Source organism: Osmia bicornis, chromosome 9 (assembly GCF_907164935.1).
Source record: "Osmia bicornis bicornis chromosome 9, iOsmBic2.1, whole genome shotgun sequence".
Taxonomy (NCBI): Eukaryota; Metazoa; Arthropoda; class Insecta; order Hymenoptera; family Megachilidae; genus Osmia; species Osmia bicornis.
This window is the reverse complement of record NC_060224.1, coordinates 2,570,215-2,587,037: the sequence shown is the minus strand read 5'-3', so window position 1 is coordinate 2,587,037 and position 16,823 is coordinate 2,570,215. Positions and strand designations below refer to the sequence as shown.

Genomic DNA, 16,823 nt, shown 5'->3' with positions numbered 1-16,823 from the left:
CCGCGTTTTACAGCGGCTAAAATACTGGATACTCTGGTGGTCGTGCTAATCTGGGGCTAAGTGGGTTTGTTGGGTTTTCATGGTAATTGCTCTCTTCTTTAAAAAAAAAAAAAAAAAAAGGGTTCGGTAAATGCGCTATCGGACGCGTTCGATCGTCTCGAATCTCGTCAACGACTACGTTAGTACCGTTTCAGCCATTCAAAAGAGTGTCGCCATTATGAGAAATAGAGGTATTAGTCCCATAGCACGGTTGGAGGAAACAAACAGATCTGCATCCGTGGACATTCACTGCTCGAACATTGAAATAATACGCAATGATGAATAGCGAGGAAACGTAAAAATTAAAATATAAAAGATGCAGCTCGAAGGATACCTTTGGCGAAAATCATTTTACATTGTAAACCTTGATTGAGTATTTATCATTTTTTCATTTGAAAATGGATCATCGATAATTTGAAGGATTAATAAGCATCGCCAAAAATGATCCTCCGTCAAAAAGAAAATAAACTCTGGACCATCGAGAACCGAATAACCCGGGTGGAAGGAACAGTAGTAGTGATGCAATAATTGCTTGCAATAATAAATATTTTTGTTGCGGGGGATCTCTTCGGGATAAGATCAGTAATCGACGGAACGATATTGCTGGAAAATCGTTCGACTACGTGTCGTTTTCTGTCGGTGATTGTATTTTTTTTGCTTGAAAGGACAGCCAGCGACAAGTGGGGGAAACAGATGTTGAGCGGAGATGTGTTTTTATTTTTTTTTTGTTTTTTTTTTCTGCAGGATACTCAGGGTACTGGGCCTGGAAAGCAGGACCTGGAAACAAAGGATTAAGATCCTCTTCCGTCGTGGTCTTCCGGCGACTCCGGCGTAGACGCTGTGATCCCTTGGTTCGTCGTCGCTGCGACGTCTTCACTGGCCAATGTAAACCTTACGACTACACGATATATATCTCACCTGTTTCGCTAATAGAACACCGGAGGTGACGTTGCAACGACTGCAAACTTTCTTCATTGAAAATTTCTTGATGCTGTACCGCCACCTCATTCGTGATACAATTTCGCCCTCGTCGACGCGCTGGCACTTTATTAAACCTCTCCTCTTTCTTTCTTACTCAACCATTTCGGTGCTGAATACTTTTCGCGAGTAGCTCTATTCACTTTGTCTTATATTTGATATCGATCAATTAAATGTAGCACCGAAATGGTTAATTATGACAAATAGAATCGACAGAGATATATACCCGTTGGGATGAAAATCCTCTCCGACCAGCGCGTCGTCGTTCGAGCCAACAGAGTAACGAGATAACAAACATGATGGGAGACGTTGTCGCGATGACGGCAATTCGACTAATCCCCAAAGTCTCTCACTGTGACACCTTCGAGACACCGAGGCTAAGAAAGGTCAATTTGTGGGAGGAATGAGTAACACAAAACAGGCGAATCGATCCGGGGGCTCTCTGTCAGGTGGGTTGGGCAGAAGGTATAAATATATATATCAATCAATCATTATAAAACATGTAGATACTTAACAACACCGGCAACATACACAGGTGTCGAGTCAGTTTCCTGGCTATTAAACGCCAGAGAAAGAAAGAAAAGAAAACCAAGAAAGTTAAAAGGGGGTGCTTTGGTGATGTGTCGCGAATATGTTGCAAAAACGTAGCCGGGACGAGTTCGATGTGTACCGATGGGGGGATGGAATAAAAATTCGTTTTTTTTTTTTTTCTTTTTCATCTCTCTCGCAATGAGAAAGATTCTGGAACCAGAGTCCGACCGAACGAAGGAACGTTGGACCGGTTCGTGCGGTTTTGCATCGTCAAGGTACAAGGTTCCATCGTGTGGGACGGGCCTTGGTTTCTCGATGACGGGTTTGACCGAAGAGCTAAACACGCTTCGGATTCCCGTGGTACTCACCTCATGCTGATGAGATACTGTGCCAGTGCCACAGCGTCCGGATTTCCGGTTATGGTGATCGTACGATCCGTGGCTCCGCCCTCCCTCTCCTCGCAATTACTGATCCGGATCATGGCGCCAGAGATCTGACGGATCTCGGCTATCTTGGTACCACCTTTGCCGATGATACAACCGATCAGCTCGTTTGGCACTGTCATCTCGTGTGTCTGATTGTTCGCCGCTGGTTGTTGCCTGTTCGTGTTGCTGGTGCGTAACTGGCTACCAGCCAGTGCTGCCAGTGCTAACGAAGGAAATTCAACGATTTTTAAAACTGTTCGTTGCAACGAAGCTGCTCTCCCCCTCGATAATTAGACTAGCAATGAATCATTTACCTGCTGGGTTTAATCCACCGGTGTTGGCAGGTGTGGCGAGGCCTCCCAGGCCCAAAGCTGCTAGCCCAGCCAATGGATTGCTACCAAGTTTGCCCATCTGTAACAACGACGAAGAGATCCATCGCTCAACAAAAAAAAAAAAAACCACGTGCCGTCGCAATGAAAACGGTTAAAAGTGCTCCAGGGTGAAGGATATACGAAGACACCGATAGAAAATATATCTAAAAGGAAAATTATTCATCTCTGCCTGCTTCCTCGCGCGTCTCACATTCGAGGATCGTCGATTGTAAAAGGAAAAATAAAGAGAAATACATATAAATTGATAAGACAGAAACGACCCCGTCTTTCGAACGGTAAAATTATAAAGGAACTAGAAATGATAAGATTCGTCCTTCTTCTCGATGATCCATCGATCGTTTTGGATTCTACGCTTTTCAAGCCTGTTTCCCACATTGTCCCTTCGATCTCGACCAACAGGATGTCCCGACTTCCTGGAACGTTTTTTCGCGTCTCTGAAATCACGCTCTTTCCAGAGAATACACGTGTCTCGATGGAACAAAAGATAATGTAAAATCATACGAAAGAATAACACCGTTTCTAGGAATTTTTAAGATTCATTTAAAGGTAAATCATTAAGGGTTGAATTTTAATTAAACATCTTTAATTTTTTATTACGGAAAAGGAACTGGTCCGAATAATTCTGAATAATTTTTAAGATTCATTTAAGGTAGATAATCTAAATCCTCGAGGGTTGGATTTTAATTAATCATCTTTAGTTTTCTATTATGGAAAAGGAACTGGTCATCTCGTTCGACCAATTGTCAGTAATGATCTAAAGATGAACAATGATCGTATGGAAATCTGATTAAACTCGATCGAATTAAAAATGAAAATAGATTCTGACTGGTAAAATTCATTTCTATGGGTATCACATAAGACGAAACTCATCGCGAACGAGTTACTTGTGTATAGCAATGTACAGCTCGGTATTCTGGAGGTCGCTTTGCGCTATTAGGAGACCAGAAGCCAAGGAATCCAGGACACTGTACGATCTGGTCGGAGAATGTACCGCGATATCGGCTTGGAACTCGGCTCTTGCTTGATTCTCGTCGAGGATTCTCTGGAAATTAATCGACGCGAGTCTACGAAGGATTACAGGCGGGGTCGAAACCTGGAACGACCTCGAAAAGGAACCAAGGAGAGAGAGAAATAAAAAGATAGAAGAAAACGATCGACAGCATGCATCTACGTATCTTGTTCGATTAAGATGGTCCTTTTCACAGTGGTTCGTTGTTAAATTCATTTGCAGAGAAAAATATGCTAATTTATTAACCCTTTGCGAACAACACATTATCATAGTAATTTATAATTCCAAAAATATTGCAGTATATTCTTGATAAAATATTTATAATATTTGTTTTGAAGGACACAATTATTTCCTTTATTTTAAATTAATTATACTCTATGCAAGTTTAAAAATGCACTGTCCCCAAAGGGTTAATATATATTCTGGTCATTTTTATTCAAATATTATTTCATTTTAAAATAGAAGAATGTATGATTCAACCGCAATCTCTCGATCTCAAACTGAACTTTCTAAAACGCTTCCGACTATTTTACTTCGAAAGAAAAAGGGAATAAAACGTGGCATATTACTCGAACGTTGTACTACAGAGTTCCGAAGCAATTAAAGTCGAAACTCGTCCAGCGATCCATCGATCGTTCCAAAAACCAACAGCAATAAACTCGACTCTCAAACAATCGCGTGAACGTCGGAGCACAACGAACCAATGTAAAAGCCGCTAATTACAATGAAATCTCTTACGTTGAAACGTAATCGACTAATTCTACTACTGGATCGTCGGTATCGTACGTAAATGCATACCCACGATGACGTATATATAAACTAAACTATCGATTAAATAATAAGAAACGAAAAAATAAAATGAGAAGATAAAGAATGCCCTCTCTCTTGCTCCTTGTTGCGAACAGGACGAGATGGCAGGGTCAAAGATCTAGGATTCTCTTCGTGTATTTATAAACTGTATCCTAAAACATGAAAACCGCAAATATGATTGGTCTTCTATCAGCATCGTCTAAACTAGCCTACGGTGCACGCGGTATAATTACATATGTAATTATTTGATTGCAAACACCGTCGTACCGATATCAATTCCACGTGATATGCCATACTTTCACAGCTTTTAGGCATAATCAAGAGGAATCATGCCATTTTACTGATTCTTTAGTGAAAATAAATGAGGACGCATTGATTAAAAATTTTTCAAATTTTATGGACACCATAATTGAGTAATTAAGAAAATTTTATGCCATACATACTGTAATTCTGGAAATTGAATTAACTTGTAATTGGCGAGGGACTCGCAGGACTCTACAGAAATATTTGTAATATTAAAATTAGTGAAATTATGCCATCTGATAAAATTATTCTTATCGTTTTATCTAGACGGTGTTTGCAGCCGACCTTGTTCGAAGAGATATAAGATAGATAGACAAAAAAAAAGATAAATAAATAAATAAACTAAATATACATGATCGTCACGAATCGTTACTTCTATCCTGCTTAAGATGGTGGAAACGTGATGTCAGGGCAGCCCACCCTCGCGCGAACTTCTTTGATTCTTAGCTAAAGAGAGTGCTTGGAAGCCATGCTGTTCTAAGATAGGATTGGCGACGGGACAATGGACAACTGAGGATTGAAAAAAAGAAAAAAGGCGAAGAAACGAACGAAAACGAAGAGAAAGATTGACAAAGATAGAAAGAAATGAAAAGAAAAAAAGATAGAGAACGTTACAGGATCGAGACGTTTTACCATGGCGTTGCCTCGATTTCCTTCTTTCACAATGAAATCGTGACAACGTCTGACAGTCTGACCACGAAGAAGAAGGAAATTAGAAACAGAGACGAGTATGAGCGTGTGAAAGAGATATACGAAAGGTTTTGTAAAGGTCTCTTGCGAAGCCGTGATAAGCGAAAGCGTGTACGTACATACGTTTTGATCGCTTCATCCGTTTTGTTCACGTTGTATCTGGTTCTTTTTTTTTTTATAAATATATAGAAAAAATCGCGACGAAAGCGGTGAATTTTTGTGAACACGCTTTACGCTGTGTATCGACACGGTGAAAATTCATTTTTCCAGCAAGCGTGTAGGGACTCGGCTCGAACGCGAAAAACAAATGCTCGACGAAAAACTTGATGGATTCAACTCGTTTTTAATACAAAATTGGGAATTCATTTCTTTCAATCCCTTGACGACCATTTTTTAAATCTTTTTTATCATTGTATTAATACTGGACAGTTTAAGAATTATCAGAATAAAAGTATTTAATTCCTATTGATATTTTTATCCTTATCTCAAAGACGTCTAAAAAATGTCGAATCAAGATTACCAGAAAATTTTCTAAAAATACTCCATGAATTTCAGATTGATTTTATCATTGATTAAAACGATTAGTCCGATTTAATATTGCAAAAATAATAAAATCTTCTGAAATAATCGAGGCAACAATTACCCTCGAGTATCACCGACAGGGCTGTCTAGTTTTCAAATGCTGCGTTTGTCATCAAGGGGTCAATCAGTTAATCGATAACTCGATTACGCGTCGATTTCGAGCCGCAGCAAATGGGATCAGGGTGAAAATAAAAATTGAGGACTTCTGATCAGATTTTACCGAGAACAGAAAAGTAAAACGATAAAACCAAAGACAATAATAAGTGTACAGAATACAAGAAGCCGAGAAGTAATGTTCTGTAAGCCGAACGATAAATAAAATAAAATAAAATGAAGTAAAAAGAGAAAAAGAAAAAGTAGAGTTTGTATCAGGCAGTGGCTGAGAACCGAGAGAAATTGAGACAATATCAGAGTGGTGGGATTCGTGATAAAAAGAGATATAAAAGCGCAATGTAAGTAAATAATATACCTATGTAAATCTACCTTTTTCTCGTGCCACGCATGCATACTGGTCTTTGTTTTTGCCGTACAACCCGTTCCATTGTTCACGTGGTTGTTGTTTAGAGACCAACCCACCCCATAAAGCGACGTATAATATCTCATCGTAAGGAAAAAGAAACGGAAGGAAACGGAACGCAACTCGAAGAAGAAATCAAACAAAATAAAGGGAAATCAGAAAAGAAAATAGAAAAATAGAAGAAACTATTAGAAACTAAAGAAACGGATAATAAAGAAGTGAGAAATTGAAAGAAAATAATTATAGAGAGATAAAGTAAGAGAAAAAAAAAGAAAAACACGTCGAGTCGCGTACAAGTGTGTGATAAGGCAAAGGTGTCTATTATATTATTTCGTTTTTCTCTTTTTTCTCGATCGTTTATATCGTCTCGCTGCGATTTTGCATATTTTAACTTGATTCTGTTCGCATCATCGAATCCCGTGAAACCGAAATCGTGGAAGTCGGGCTCCGTGTCGCCAGTCGGTCGTCGAAAAGCGCAGAGAAACAGAAGGCAGGACAGATAGTGAGACACTGTAACACCACCCTGATTAAAATTCTCTTTTTTTTTTATTTCTAAATAATTCAAGAATTATATTCGATGCGCTGGAATTTTTTGTAGCTGAAACTCTATGATTATGAATTTATTTAAATTTTATAAAAATTACCTCTTCCATAATTTGGAACGCGTTGATAAACTTAAATTTGAAAATCTACCTCTTTTTTATCAAAATGAATTTTAATACTTGAAACGGAATCGTTGAACTCGCGCGACAAAATTCGAATGAAAAAATTAACTTTCCTCGTCTGAATTTCAACGGCTCGTTTTAACAGCGGTAACATCTTTTTTTCTCCAAAACTTCAGACCGAGCCAGACAGGAATGAAAAATTCTGACGCAAGTTTAACGCCGCCGAGAGTTTGTACGGATGCGACGAAGCTGGGAACGCACCCTTTTAATAATTCAATCTGTCAACAGGGTTGGGGAACGAGCGTTGCGCCGATGTTTGCGCTTCGTCCACGCACAAAAAGAGTCGCTAATTAGCAAACGTCCGCGTTAAAGTCGGTAATTATGTTTGCCGAGCGTCGTTCGCGCCAACACTGCGTCGACGGATAGAAAATTCAGAATCAATTGCTTTGGCAAACGAACCCTGTCTATGGTTCCGCGTTATCGTTGGATAAAAAGCTGCAACTCCCGTTTCGAAACACGTCAAAGCTTTTCCATTTTTTCCCTTTTTTTTTTTTGCAGTCTGTATTTTCGCGAGCCGGGTAATTAAAACGCTCGTTTCCGCCACGATTATTTGATAACGACGTCGTGAATGATGCATGAGACGCATACGAATTTCGCGAAATTTAATTTGACAATTCTAAAGTGCACTGAAAATTTTAGTTTAATTTCACTCTTGCCGCGAGTAGTCGTTTTCCAACGCATCGAATTGAATTTTTCATTATGATTTCAATAAACAGGGTGGTGTTTATTGGCATCTGCCGATCGACCGGTCGAACGAGCCACCTACGAATAATCGAGGCCCGTGTTTCCGCGGTTTGACCGGATCCAATGGCGAGCCACCACGAAGAATCCATCGTGCGACCCGTGATTAAGCGTTCATGCTAAAGCAGGCTCGATTTTGTAGAAAAATAATTTAAAATAAATAAAACCTCCACGGTCCACGTGTAATTCACCTGTCCACGCGTTTCGTCGAGATTCTGTCCGATATGGCGACAGAAATCCCCACGATGATCGTAACGACTTCGAACCAGAAGAAACCACGATTATATTCTTCATGGTGGTGCGTGGACTGGTCGTCGTCGAATACGATTCTCGTGAAGAGTATCATGGTCACGGATCGATGGGATCCGCGATCAACAGGACCACTGGTGATTTTTATTTTATAGAAAGTGTAATCGTGGAATTTATCTAGAGCAATATTTTAATATGAAAGAAATATTCGATAGAAAATAGTTCGAATTTATCAGCAATAAATTTAGATCTCCTGATATTGAAAATGATATAAATTCAATGGAAAATTATTGAATTCTTTGACTAATTGAAAAGAAATTATTTCTAAATTTCTTGACACGCTTATACGTGTCTTAATCACCAGCGTTCGTAGTTATCAGCTGCTTATCGCGAGTTCCATACGATCGTATATAATCCCATGTCGCATGCAACGAATTAATCATCTCTGTGCACCGTGAAGGACGGCAAGCGTATTTAAAGGCGATATCAACCCACTACCAATCGCAAGCACAAGAAAGGGAGAGACACACACCGAGACCACGGCTGGGAGAGTACATCAGAAGCATTGGTATACATTTAAGAGAAACGTGAACGAAAAAGGAAAAAAAAAAATTGAAATGGAAAAATCCATAGACGGCCGATACACGTAACAGACACGTGCGGATCACATAGAAAGCAAAGCACATATCAGTACGCGACTTCAACGAAAGAAATTTGTAAAAATTTATTTTGTAGCAAAATAATATTGAATATTTCATCCCCTCGTGAAGTCGCGTTATTAGGAGAAACAATGGCATGACGTGCAACTTCGATTGAAATTATCGATAACTGTTATAAAGATATAAAACTAAAAAATTGGAGGTATTATTCTAAAAGTGAAAATATTTCAAAGTTTTCTTTGTAACAATTATTTAAAATAAAATTTTGTCGATAAATATTTGAAGCTTCTAACTCGAATACGATTTACTTTGAAAAATGTAGTTTCAAGTTTATCGGAATCTTGTTTCCCTGGATGATTGAGCCGAAGTTGCACAAGGACGTCGAGCAGAAAGCCAAGGTGTGTTCAGGGGTTGCCGATGCATGTACGTGGACCAAGGTGTGTAAAAAGGGGGTGTAACAGGGTTTCCGTAGGAGAGGGACCAGGTGGCCTATATAACGTTGGAGCATTCCGGTACACGCGCGGGCAAACATTCTATGGCGACGCTACGGCATTTGGTGAAAATTGGATATCGGACTTAGGATGCTTCGGACAAGTGAACCGCGATATCGAACTGCTTCGCTCGAATCGTTCGATACTTGCCAAGTATTGCGAAACCATTAATCCCGGTAATTTGTTCTTGAATAAAGAATTTCCTCGAGATTAACTTTAGCCTTCTAAGTTCAATATTTTAAACAAATAAAAGAAAAATACAAAAAGTACAATGAAATTAATTCTCTATTATAAACCCCATCCAACCCACCCCTTCTAATATCCTCCTAAAAATAAAACAGTCCATCCTTCCATCAATTACCGCAATCGTCATGGATATATTCTGACCTGGCAGAGCACGTAAGGGCGCGTGTATCCAGAAACGTAGGGTTCACGTAGGGTGGCGAAAAAGGGGTGTAGGAAGGTAAGGTGTCCATTCGCGTTTCGTATCGCGTGTACAATCGGCGCTGATTTTTGTATACGGAAATATAAGGTGTGTCGATGTGTGTACCGGTTCAGGTCTGGTGGTTGTATCTCAGGTGGTACGGGAGGAGGGGGGGGTGGATCACGAAAAACAAAAGACTTACGGCGTCTGCCACGAGGTGTGCGGGCGGGAGGGCTGCCTGCAAGTGTCCACTCTTCAGCAGGGGGTCGGCGAGGCCTGCCACGCTGGCGTGTAAGGGGCTCGGATGGAGAGGATGATGTGGGGTGGTAAGGTGGGCCGTGGATAGGAGCGGATGCCCGTGAGAAGCGGCGAAGGCCGAGGATGAAGGGTGGGCCGCGAAGGGTGAGGTCGTCAAAGTTTGGGTATTCAGCGAGGGCGGGGTGGGCCCGGCACCGGGCGCGGGCAATGGCAATACTGTACTTACGTCCGAGTGGGCGGGCACCGCGTAATTACCCTGGATGGTGTAGGCTTGCCCACCAGCCAGGATCAATGGCCCACCAACTTGGGGTTTGGGGCGATAAGGGATCGTGGCACCTTTAGGAGGGGACTGAAACAGAAAAAAACACACGCACGAGTGCGAATACACCGGTCAACATCGCTCACAGTGATTTGCTTTTTTAATTTTTTTTTTGCTGCTGCTTCTTGCCTGCTTCTCGGGATACTTCATTCCGAAGGAACTTTTGTCACCCTGGTTAAACACCTATTAACACATTGTTCACTAACTCATCAGTTAACTACAAAATTGTATAAATCACAGTTTTGTTTCAAATGTCGTGAAAATATATTCGAAAGGGTTCTTAGTTTAATCAAAGTATGGAATAAAATAAAAGTTGATTTCATTGATTTTTACTCAATTACCCCATATTCCTCTATCCTTTCATTTATTCCAATTCTATCATAAAAATAGTAAGTCAACAATGTGTCAAGTTAATTATAAACCACCTGGACCAGTCTAATAAATGAAGACTCGAATGGATAATAAAGTCACCAACTTAAAGAACCCTATATTAATTGCAGGCAAGAACATGTAATTTTTGAATAGGGTTCTTTATTCATAAAAAAAATACTAAAATACCAGGGTGACGTATCAATGAGAGGTCGTACTACCGTGGGTACGTACCTCTAGCATAACACAGCAGATGTGATATATGCACTGCGTAATGGCCTCGCTGGTGCCTGATATGGTTACCGCACGTTCCGTCGAATTGGGCAGCATCTCTGATGCGACCTGAATCGAGGCACCGGTCACTTCTCGTATCTCCTTGATCTTCGAGCCACCCTTGCCGATGAGGGAACCGCATTGAGAAGCCGGTACGATCAACCTGAGTGTAATTGGCGGCCTCGGTACACCGCCTCCGCTCTGGATGTCGTGGAACTGCGAACACCATTCCTCGAATTTCTTGCATATCAACGTGAACGCTTTGAAGATCGAATTTGTTGGCCCGGTCACAGTCACTATTCGCTCTGGACAGGAACCGTCCGAGATGTTGATCTTCGCGCCCGACTGAAACAAAATAAATCATATTAGCGATGATACAATTCCTTCTCTTCGAGTATCATCGATTGATCTATCGTTGCTCTGATTGAATCACGAAGGTTCCAAGTGCAAGGTGATCGTTGGAGCTTGAAAACAATGATCTCAGCGAAATCTTCTCTATTTTTTTAACGAATAATCTTTCGAAAATCTTTGAAAATTCTCTCCAACCATACGAGGCACGACGTCTGTTTTTTCCAGCTCTGGCACGCATCGTTTATAGTTCCGCCTCACTGTGCACTGTCACGTCATTATCACCGCCTGATAAATGATAATCGCAACGGTGTTTGTCGTATTTTTCAACGGCTGATAGAGCCGCAACTGCGTTCCTCTTCGCTCAACCGATTAAATACCGGACAATGGAAGTTGAATTAAACTTCCAACCAATGAATAGACTTTATTGTTGAAAAAACCACGCATTAATCTGACCATGAAGCTATTCAATAAAACGCGGGATATTGTTACGATATTTAATTTTAAATACCATTCATTTATTTAATACAAAAAGAAGACAAGATAATTTAAATTATTCAAATATTCACAGTATGAGCAACATTTCCATCTGAATAAACTTCTCAATAAAAGCGACCAAATCCAAAAGAGACTATTTGTTGATCGCAGTGTTTTATTTTAGAAGATCAAAAGAGTTTATTTTTCAAGCCAGGACAATGTATTTTTTCTTTTTTTTTGTTTATCGTGCAACAAGGGCCACTTCATACAACGACCCGTGAATGTGGGTCATTGAAAGTTATTTTAAATCTCTTTGTTACACTATCCTTATACACTCTAACTACCTGGGTGATGAATCAGTGACGACAAAATTAGGTGTGCATAGATCGTACGAGCATTGTTTACGAATATTCGTACGAAATCTTGAATGATCATCTAAAATGTGATCTCTAATTTATTAATCATCATTTTCGCATGCAACGATCAAGGAGATCGTAAACTCCGATCAAAGTTCTTAAAATCGTCCGGAGGATTCTAAACGACGCGTTACATCGATAGAGTACGGAAAATGACCCGCGTTTAACACCACGCGTGCGTCACGCTTAATTAAGTCCCGTGTACCGTAAACTAATACACTGTAAAATCACGTGGATGTGGCGTTACGGGCGAAGCAATTATTAAAGTACCCTCTGTTCTAAATCAACCGCACGGTCAGCTTGCCTGGATGATGGTTTCAGAGAGTGAATTAATGACGGTGTGCACTTGAATCAAGTTCGTGTTTTAATTAATGGAATTTCCTTCTTTTTTCTTAAATTTGAAAATTTTCATTATCAGACTGCTAATCAATAATTTCACTTCTGATAAATTTCAATTGCAACAACTAAGTGCATCCTCTAACAGCTACTGGCAAGAACCCGACACTCTACTATAAATACGTGTCAATATATTTAATGGAGACAGAGGATGATTAAGTGTGACTGTACAGGGAAATGAAACTTTGAAACACGAAACGGGGGCGTTGACGAATATTTTCGACAGATAACGTAATGATTCACTGTCGAAACTTTTACGCGATACATGATTCATGGGTAGAAAGTAATGGAAAATGTATAGCGTATATAAAAGAGAAATGATACAATTAAAGAGTCTGTTAATTACCTCTTCCCGGAACCTCTTCACGATCTCTCCTTTCTTCCCAATGATACTTCCGACCTCCTGCAACAAAAACAACGATGCACACGTTATCGTTACGTTACACCATATAACTTTTACGATAGAGAAACGCAACAGGGACCACCGTAAACCTTCCAACATGCCCGCTTGATTACGCTTATGAGTTACTATGCTCCGTGGAAACGGTCGTAAATATCAGCCGCTTTAGAGCCACCTAACGTGCTGCTACCTCTAATGCAGCTTTTCGATAAATTAGTAGATTTACAGTACCTCGGTCTGACGATAAATTTTCACGTAACCAGGTATTGAAAATATTTTTAAAATGAAACAATTATAGAGGGGCCATTTTCACTCTGGCAATTAACCCTTTTCAATTTAATTTTTCATTTTTTATCTGTCTTATCATATTATAACCTAATGACACAGTTGGGTACCGCGAAATTTTGAACTTAAATTCATTTTCATACCACAAATCAGACAACTCTCACCTGACGCACACGTGCGTCCATAGCAATCAAAGGGTTAAGGGTGCTGAAATAAAAAATTTTAACGATATTCGCGTGTTGCCGGGGTTGATTTTCAGCGATCCATCATCGCGAAACAAAGTCTCGTGGCAGTTAGAGCGGAGGCACAATAGAGTAGAAGCTTCTTGAGAAGACATTCTCCACTCGTACCTATAATTAGTCGCGGCGCTGGTACTCGATGTCCAGCCAGCCAGATCTCGTATCTTCCTTGACACGTTCTGACCCTACGATAATGTCACCGCGCTCAAGCTTCTCGGCGAGCAGGTATGCACTTCGTGCTCTCCTCTAAACTTAGATGGTGGCTGCCTACATCGACCGAGATGCCAGCGTCTCGTTTCACCACGAACGCTCCGCGTATCGTGCTAAATTCTTCATTTCTCGAGCGACAAACGTCGAAGAAAGCTCGCAACGAGAATAATCTCCACCCCGACGCGTCCTACGAACCGTTGTACTCGCCAGAAGCGAAACATTCTACGAACATTTTCACCACTTTTCTGGCTATTTTAAGACAGATCCTAATCTTTGAATTTAATCAGAATTTTTAACGAAAACTGGCTTCTAATTTATAATTTTCATATTTCTTAAGTGTAAAGCGATTGTAGCAATTTTCGAAGTAAATGAATATTTGAGAGAAGACTAAGAAGAGCCAGAGGGGTTGTTGGTGAAAATGGACCGTCTCTAGTCGGGCGCAACTCGCGTCCCATAAGATACACGTTTTATCCCACCCACCCTCGTAACTTCTGACGAGGAAATTACCCCTAAAACCGTTCTAAGAGAAAGTTCATAGAATCCGTGGAAGCTGCACATGCAAAAGATGAACTTACTCGGTGTATAAACTGTTGAATCAACAGTGAATCAACCCTGGCAACGGGCCAAATGCAACGTGCTGAATTTCAGTCGAAAAAGTACCCTTAAGTGTAATATTAATAATATTCAAAATCTCGCTTAAAATACCACTTGAAACAGCGCGGACGAGTGATATTTCATAAGTACTTTTAAGTAACAAGAACTTGGACCTAGAATTTCTAACTCTGAAAATAAATTGATATTTACGTGGAACGAATTTTAAAAGATTCTCGATTATAAATATTTAACGAAATGACATTTTGCAGAATATATCGTGGCACTCGAGCTATTAGGCCGATCTCGTCGCGAGAGGCTTGTATATTTAATTGGCCACTTTGCATCGGCTTCTTTGTGAGCGGCCGCGCGTTTCTGGAGGCGTCGCGACGCCTCAAAGGATCCGAGACGAGGCTCGTTTATAACTCATTTCCGCGGCAGCTCGCGGAATCGTTTCTCGGATCGACGGGAACAGCCGTTGGTCGGACTTTTCGATGCTCCCTTTGTTCCTGTGCTAGCCTCTGCCAAGCTTCTCCGCTCCGTTCTCCTAAAACGAGACCGTCGCGAGAAGGGGGTTTCTCGAAGGCGCTAACCACCGTAAATCATCGCGGACCCTCCTCCTCCCGTCGCAGGAGAGCTGGACAACCGCGTCACCGTCGACGAATCTCCTTGGAAGCAAATATAGCTGGAACAAGAAGACATCGAAAAGGGAACCGGCAGCTGGCGAAACGCCAATTAGACAGGTCACTACCGAAACCTCCGAGAAACCCTTTTGCTATTCGGCAAACATTCGGGAAATTATATTACTTTTTTTCTCTCGGTGAAAGATTTAATAAGGTGCTTTGAAATATTTCATGAAAAGCAAAACGACCAGTCGGTTGGAACACGGATCACCGAGCTCGATACATGAAATACAGCATCGTCTTCAGGTTATTAGACACAACGAAAGACGATTGGCCACGCGCCCTGGCTACGTTCCAGTTTCTCCTTTCGCTGGAGAATCTTGAAAAAAGGCCTTGCCTTTCGGATACATACGTGCCTTCTTGCGAACAACCTTCTTTCTTCGACGTTGACCGTACCTTTCCGCGGACGTATCTCTTCCGCGCGGATCCACGCGACTGTTTACAAAAGATACCGATACCACCGGGTGTTTGAAAAAGCCAAGGAAACACGGAAACGACGAATCCCCGTCGCGAAGATAAGACGACCGTAGCTGGATTCGAGCCAGATATTTATGTCGATGCCACTTACTATGGTACCCGGGGGAACCGCGACCGTGACATTGCATCGGGAATGGGGAAAAATTGCCGGAAGTTTGGATGGGACCATCCAATTTCCTGATCCCTTCGAATAATGCGCGAATTTTTGGCAAATTCTGGCAATCTCTTATTTTTATCCTGCCAACTATGGTTCTTAGTCTTCTCATTTTATTTTATTTGAATTACACTATATAAAAGGGTATTCTACTTCTTTAGAAAATAAATAAATGTTATGTCACAAAATGGCAAAATTAATATTAATATTCAAAGAGCCAATATAGATGCAGTCTATTCAAAATGTTGGTTAAATTTTCTGAATACGGTTTGGATAAGACATTTGTAGACATATCGAAAGGATAATGGAATCATGATAATTCGGATTGAACGGCAACTGATTGGCCACGGTTGCTGGCCCCTGTCCAGCCTGTCCTACGAGCTGCTCGTGCATATTCTCCCTGCAGACATAATGCTTCTCTTCGGCCAAAAACGCGGCCAGACGTATTTATTTCGCGTGAAAGAGCCTGCGCCACGTATCCGTTTATTCGTTTGCGAGCCTTCCAAAACGATCGTTTTGCAACGACACGAAATTCTCGTCCCCGAAAAGAGATCGTCGATGATATGTATCTTATTGCGTCAAAGTGGATAATTGAACGCGGATTAATTAGTCGTTCAGCACTTGTCCGTGAAAAGAGAAAAACCCTCTGGAAGGGTGATTTAGAGAAGAGGAATGCAAAAGCCAGGCAGAAAATCTCGCTCTCTTCTCGTCGCGTCGTGAAACATTCGAGTTGAGAGGGGTGCGAGAGAAAAGCGAGCGAAGCAGCATTTAGCTCCATAGTCGCAGCTCGCGAAAGGGGTACGAAGAAAAAAAAAAGAAGAAAAAGCAGGCGAGGAGAAAGAATGACAGAGGTACAGGGAAGCCCCATCGACGACACAGTCGTAGTCGCCGGAATAAAAATATCGTTGTAACGAGATTTGTCACCAAAGTACAGCCTGACCCGCAAATGCATCGACTAATTCAATATATAATTCAATATATAATCTCAGTATCGAAAGAGTTAAAAATTATTTTCCACCTTTTACAAATATATCTTTTGGAAGAGACTGTACTTTCAGCTGGAGGAAGCCGCGAGGGGAACAGACTGCTGTAGTAGGTTGCAACTAGGAGAAAGCATAAAGAACGAAGAAGAGAAAGGGGCAGGTCGAGCGAGAGGGAAACCCTCCAAGAGGGTGGCAACCCCTCATCGAGGAGGGTGCACACCGATAGGATAAAGGGAGTCGACCGAACCATCCCTGGAAAAAAGAGCCCTATGGAACGGAGCATCATTCAGATATGCAGAAACGTGCAATAATTTCCGTACTGCACTTCAGCACGATCCGACGTCGGTGTACGTGTACGTGTGTGTGTGCACCCTACGGCT

General features: G+C 41.1%; 1 protein-coding gene across 4 annotated transcripts in view; it reads right to left on the bottom strand.

Moving 5' to 3' along the window:
- LOC114872137 (poly(rC)-binding protein 3) overlaps positions 1-16,823 on the bottom strand; it is a 116,581-nt gene that overhangs the window by 21,230 nt on the left and 78,528 nt on the right. For 2 of the 4 annotated variants that reach the window (XM_029179002.2, XM_029179000.2), the window contains 5 exons: positions 12,768-12,824; positions 10,746-11,129; positions 9,768-10,172; positions 2,288-2,384; positions 1,917-2,196 (listed from right to left, as the gene is read on the bottom strand). In XM_029179002.2, the coding sequence (XP_029034835.1) occupies positions 1,917-2,196; positions 2,288-2,384; positions 9,768-10,172; positions 10,746-11,129; positions 12,768-12,824 (1,223 nt within the window). The remainder of the gene's footprint in view (positions 1-1,916; positions 2,197-2,287; positions 2,385-9,767; positions 10,173-10,745; positions 11,130-12,767; positions 12,825-16,823) is intronic. The other 2 variants (XM_029179004.2, XM_029179003.2) reach the window with 1 other exon arrangement.